A 6265-nucleotide genomic window follows, 5' to 3' on the forward strand; every position below is an offset into this window, starting at 1 on the left:
AGAGTTCAAGGTACATACTTCCGGGATTTGGAGGTTGGGGTTTAAAATCGACAACGCGTACGAGTTCAAGGTTTAAAATAGACTTTACCCAGCTACGCCTGGCATTAGTTTATTATTTCTTTTGCATAGAATCAATGGATGTGGGTTTCTCTGTGTACTAATTGTAGTGTAAATCAACAACAAAATTTTCCAACATTTGAGGTTAGCCTGGCCAGGCAAAATTGTCCAACATTTGAGGCCTAATCCAGGCATGAGTTTTCTTTAGGCACGTTGTCCAGGTCTTGAACCAAACTGGCCCCTTGTCTTGGGCCTGGATCCGGTTGGAGAAGAGGAAAGAAGGCCGATTGTTCGAAATCACTAATTAAGAAGTACTCGTTGCAAAGAACACTCCACTTTCCCAGGTCGCGACAAGTGGCGCACATACAGCGCGCCACTTGTCGCAATCGGGGAGTTTTCCCTTTTTTCGTAGATTCGTTTATTCAAAATGTTTTATCTCTTAAACCGTGTGTCCAAACCTCGCGTCGAGATCTTCAAAACTAGATCCCATGTTGATAGGTTTTGACGAACTTTTTTTCATGAAAAAAATGGACGAAAAAAACCGGGCGAAAAAACCGAACCGGGAGCACGGTTTTTTCCCTTTCCGAAAGAGGCACGCCCGTGCCTCTCGCGAAATCACAACCGTGCCTCTCGTGGAAGCAAAACCGTGACTCTCGTGGAAAGAAAAAAACAGAAAACACATTTTTTTTCGTTTCTGAGAGGCACGACCGTGACTCTCGCGAAAGCACAACCGTGCCTCTCACGAAAGCAAAACCGTGACTCTTGCGAAAGAAAAAAAACAGAAAACGCGTATTTTTTCCCTTTTCGAGAGGCTCGGCCGTGACTTTCGCATAAAAGCACAACCGTGCCTCTTGCGGAAGGAAAACCGTGACTCTCACGAAAGAAAAAAAAACAGAAAAACGCGTTTTGATTTTTTCCTTTCCGAGAGGCACGGCCGTGACTCTCGCGAAAGCACAACCGTGCCTCTCGCGGAAGCAAAACCGTGACTCTCGCGAAAGAAAAAAAAATAGAAAACGCGTTTTTTTTCGTTTCCAAAAGGCACGGCCGTGACTCTCGCTAAAGCACAACCGTGCCTCTCGCGGAAGAAAAACCGTGACTTTCGCGAAAGGAAAAAAACGCGTTTTTTCGTGCAAAAAAAATTTGAATTTTTTTTATCGAAAAGATAAGAAAGACCGGGGGAAACCAAAACGTCAAAAAAACCGGGAAAACCCGTTTAAAAAGCCGAAAACGCATGTGAAAAAATAAAATAAAAAATCCAAAAAGAGCGTCCAGAACGCGACACGTGGCGAATGGCTGAGAGCGCGTCTAGTGACGCTGATCGTTACGAGGCTCCCGAAGAAGCGCTCGTTAACTAGTTCCTCCCCCGATTGTCGCCAGAGGCCACGCTCGGCGACGGAGAGCAGGGTCGGAGCTGGGCCCCGGGCACCCAGGGCCCAGGCCGGGGGAGTGAGAAATTTTTCTGTCTAGTATATGTACAAATTTTTTCATAGGCCCAGGGTTCAGCCCAGTCAAAGGAGGACCAAAGCCAGCGATCCACGAATCAGACAACAGAAGCCAACGATCCATTTCTAAAAAAAAAGAAGCCAGTGATCCACTTCCGGGAAAAGGCAGCGATCCACGCCTGGCCTTTTTTGGTTCATAGGATAGGAATATTATAGTAATAGGAAAATCATAAGAAATGTGATGACATGCATGTCAATTCCTATAAAGAAAGTGATGCCATTTGATGCATAGGATAAGATTTTTTTCATTGAGTCTAGTCTAATCAAAATGTGAAGGATTGATTCCTATTCTATATAAGAATAGGAGTCCATTCCTACAAACCAAAGGGCTTTAAAGAAATTTTTCCTTTGCAAATTCTATCATATGAAATTCCTATAAAAATCCTACAAAACCAAAGCAGGCTCGTATGCACAGGACTCGCGCCGCTACATCCTGCTCGGCCGCCGTGGCGGCTTGCGCGAGGCGCCCTCGCCGTCCACCGGCTGCGGTGTCCCTTGGCTTCCCCAGGCAGGCCCCTGCTCCGCCCCTCTCTGTGTGTGAGAGAGAGAAAGAGGGGTGCCAGCCGATAGATCTGGGAGGATCCAACAACTAAAGATCAGGATCCTTGGGGTGCTTGCGGCAACCACGAAAAATGCAGCATGTTTGCCAAGTATAAGCAGAAGAGTACTTGACAAATATATTTTTTCTTCTTATTATCATTTTTATTTTATTTTATTTGTATTTTTTCTAGTGGTGTACTCCGGCCAGCGCACCCCTTGAGAAGAAACGCCACAGGCAATAAAAGAGCCTAAAACGTGCTTGATGTATTAAATGTATAAAAATGTGATTAATTTATTAACTAGGGCAAACAAGCCTGACGAAATGCAATTTTTTACGTATACCATGTAATGGTGTATGTTGCCTATAGAAAAATATTCAAATTCAAATGAAAACCAAAAATAAAATAAAGACAGCATGAAAAAAATACAGAAAAACACAACTTTTTTTGAGTGAAAGAAAGACACAACTAAACTCTAGAAAAAGGTATCACGGGCCGGCCCATTCTCCTGCGGTACAAAATCTTCTCAGAAAAAAAAGCTTTCTTTATTGGTGAGGGAGACGAAAAGGCCAGCACAACAGAGATGGTCCCGGACACAAATATATTTCCCATGCCATGAACCCATGATTCCCCTATATCTCGCCTTCAGAGTCCAGCTTCCGCCTCACTGAAGGGGCGAGCGAGATGTGCCGAACAACACGTGCGGCAGGCCACAACCTTTTCTTCTGTTTTTGTAACTTTTTCTTAATTTTGTACTTCTATTAATACTTTAAAATATTTTGAATTTACTTATTACAGAAAACACTCTAGAGAAAATATTTGAAGCTTTTTGAACAAGTATTTAAAAATGGTAATCAAGCATTCAAAAAACTGTTGAATGTGTATAGTAAAAATGCTGTTCATGTATTAAAAAATTATGAAACTTTTTTATCGTATATGCAGAAATATTAATCAAGCATTTTCAAAAACCAATTGAATAAGTATTTGAAAAATGTTAATCAAACATTTGAGAAATGTTAGATGTGTAGAGAAAATCTCCCTGGAGACCAGAGACCAGTCCTTGCTTCTCCCCTTTCCTCTGCTCTTTTTACTTTTTTTAGCGAATCTGCTCCTTTTAGTTACTATATGCACGCGCGAATGGGCCGGCCAATACGACGTGGGGGATGGAAAACCTTCAGCGAGAGATGCTACCCTCGCTTAATCCGAGACATAGCGTTCGCGAAAAAAACTGATCCAAATCTGAAACCCTTGCTGGCCGCCGTCTAGTACGGAACATTTAGAATATTTTTGCATACATGAAGGCGAGTACTATCGATGGGGCGTGTGATTGCCGTTGTTCCCCTTGTTTTCACTGTACCCTCCCATGGCGGGAACCACCAGTCTCGCCTTCACCAGCTGCTGTTGCACGCACCGGGCGCTGCTCCTCCTCCACGGGATGGAGGAAGGCGTCGCCGTACAGCGGCAAGCAGCAGACGCCGCCCGCTTGAAATTGGTGAGGATCGTCGTGAGGGTAATAAACCTATTCTTCTTCCTTACCGCTCCTATATCTCGCAATTGGAGAACTTATGGCAATTCGAAAATTTAGATTGTTACTGTTTGAACAATAGACTGTTGATCTTCTATTGGAAGATACACTAAATCATCTTATATAGGAGAGTACTGATCAAATTCTTATGATAGGAGTGGACAACAGTAGAAAATCATGTCTTCGGTCCTTGAAAACAGATTCAGGTGTACTGATCTAATGTCATCTTATTGTATACTACTTTTTTTAAACAGAGGCAAAAGACTTGTCTAATTCATTAATAAAGGAGGAGAGTATTAGAGCATATAACAGTGGCTGCACAATATAGTCCGTCCGTCAACAAAATAAAAACAATAACTACTCTCACGGCATGATAATGCTTCAGGTGCCTAGCTCCTGCCGTGACCTAAAGTTTAGCAAAGTTTAGCTTCATCTTGGATTAGTTTTAGAATGTAGAAGGCCGGCGTTCATTTCTTCCTAAAATCTCTAGCGTTTATCTCGTTCCAAATAGCCCAACCGACAAGCATAGTAAACAATAGTGATAGTAAAGGAAGCCATGGCCTTCCGATTCGGCGTATTGGGCTTCGACATGTTTGTCCACCAATACTTGATGCTGCGCTCCGCCTGCCATTGATGGATCTCGAGAGCCCCTAGGCCAAGCCACTCCTTTACCCATCTCCATATGCGCAAGGTGAACCTGCACCGAAAGAAGAGGTGCGCGAACATCTCGTTTGCCCTTCTATAGAGGGCGCACAGGCCGCAATTCTCCCAACCTCGCTTCTCCAATCTATCCGCCGTCCATATTCTGTTTTGAATCGCTAGCCAGGAGGAGAGCTTGACCTTGGAAGGTGCCCAAACCTTCCAAATAGTCTTGTTCATGGTCGTCGTTGTGGAGCCCAAGAACTGGATCCTATAAGCAGAGGCCGCTGAATACTCACCGTCTGCCTCATATTTCTAGGATATGTCATCATCAATGTCAGAGGGAGTACTATGGAACTATATTCGTTGTCGAGTTGATCAAATTTTGTCATAGAAGCATTAACATGCTTTAAATTCGCATTGTTTGACCGTCACATACAACGTCACAACGTTGGTATGTCTTTTCATGATGCGGTATTTATACAAGGATCCTGAGTATCAGAACCTTTCTACTCTGATTTTCTATGTTTGTTTCTCTCACTCCAACACTGTTCTTTTTCGTTATGGCACGAGAAGATATGGAGATCTACACCTAAGCATATATATCAGGAATTTCAAGGGAATACATGGTTGTAATTTGATTTATACGTGTATAAAAATCGAATCCAGTTGGCTTATTGTGAACATTTTACTTCGCAACTGGACTACATTTTGTTATCTGCATTTTAACTAGAAAAATATTTCAAAGGTTGTTCGCCGATGACACCATCATTATGGTGGAAGGCTCGGAGACGGACATCTCTAATCTCAAGTTCCTCCTCCTCTACTTCCAACAAATGTCTGGCCTCAAGATCAACTTCAATAAGAGCGGTGTGATGGTGATGGGCTACTCTCCAGATGAACGCATGGGCATTGCCAACCGGCTTAACTGTCGCTTGGGCTCCTTCCCCACGACCTACTTGGGGACGCCCATTAGTGACTCTCGGCTCACCGTCGCCGACTTGCGCCCGATCGTGGCCAAGCTGCAGACGCGAATTGAGCCTTGGCAGGGCAGGTGGCTCTCTAAGGCGGCCCGGGCCATTCTCATCAACTCCTCCTTATCCAGCCTCCTCTTGTTCCTCATGAGCTTCCATAGCCTGCACGAGACTCTGCACCATGAGATCGCTAGAGTCCAGTCTCGTTTCTACTAGGCGGGCGACAAAAATAAGCAGAAATACCATATGGCCAGCTGGCCGGACATCTGCAAGCCGCGGGAGAAGGGGGCCTCGGGATCATGTGCTCTAAGCGCGTGCACTGAAGGAAATATGCCCTAAAGGCAATAATAAAGTTATTATTTATTTCTTTATATCATGATAAATGTTTATTATGTTGGGCAACGTAGTAATTTCAAAAAAATTCCTACGCACACGAAAAATCATGGTGATGCATAGCAACGAGAGGGGAGAGTGTTGTCTATGTACCCTCGTAGACCGTTCGCGGAAGCGTTATATCAACGCGGTTGATGTAGTCATACGTCTTCACATCCGACCGATCCAAGTACCGAAAGCATGGCACTTCCGAGTTCTGCACACGTTCGGCTCGGTGACGTCCTCGCCTTCTCGATCCAGCAAGAGGGGCGAAGTAGTAGATGAGTTCCGGCAGCACGACGGCGTGGTGACGGTGTTGGTGAAGAACAATCTCCGCAGGGCTTCGCCTAAGCATTACGAAAACTATGACAGAGGATAAACTAAAGGGGACGGGGTTGCCGGCACACGGCTTGGTGTTTCTTGATGTGTCTTTGGTGCTAGCCTTACCCCTCTATTTATATGTTGAGCCTTGGGGTCGAAACTTGGAGTAAAAGCCTCCACAAAGTCGGTTTCACCCGAAAGGCAAGAGTCCTTCTCGGACTCCAAGGCCGGACGCCATCCAGACGCCAGGGACCCTGGCGTCTGGCCCCTGGACTCCGCAAAACTTCCTTTTGCGCTTTCCAAAAAACCTTGTGGGCTTTCCCCTTTGGCCCAAAT

At 44.8% G+C, this 6265-nt stretch overlaps 1 protein-coding gene across 1 annotated transcript; it reads left to right on the plus strand.

Annotated features, from left to right (window-relative positions):
- Nucleotides 1-3461: 3461 nt before the first annotated feature.
- LOC147973365 (uncharacterized) lies at nt 3462-5452 on the plus strand. Its single transcript, XM_087524656.1, has 2 exons — nt 3462-3559; nt 5011-5452. Exons 1-2 carry the CDS (start codon nt 3462-3464, stop codon nt 5450-5452), a joined length of 540 nt encoding a protein of 179 aa, XP_087380782.1.
- The last annotated feature ends 813 nt before the right edge of the window (nt 5453-6265 follow it).

This window comes from Triticum urartu, chromosome 5A (genome assembly GCF_056163025.1).
Source record: "Triticum urartu cultivar PI428250 chromosome 5A, HENAU_Tu73, whole genome shotgun sequence".
NCBI classification, from domain to species: domain Eukaryota; kingdom Viridiplantae; phylum Streptophyta; class Magnoliopsida; order Poales; family Poaceae; genus Triticum; species Triticum urartu.

Coding starts and splice junctions, on each gene's coding strand:
- LOC147973365 (XM_087524656.1), top strand. CDS start 3,462: ATGGCGGGAACCACCAGTCTCGCCTTCACCAGCTGCTGTTGCACGCAC. Junction 3,560..5,010: donor GAAGGCGTCGCCGTACAGCG/GCAAGCAGCAGA, acceptor AATATTTCAAAG/GTTGTTCGCCGATGACACCA.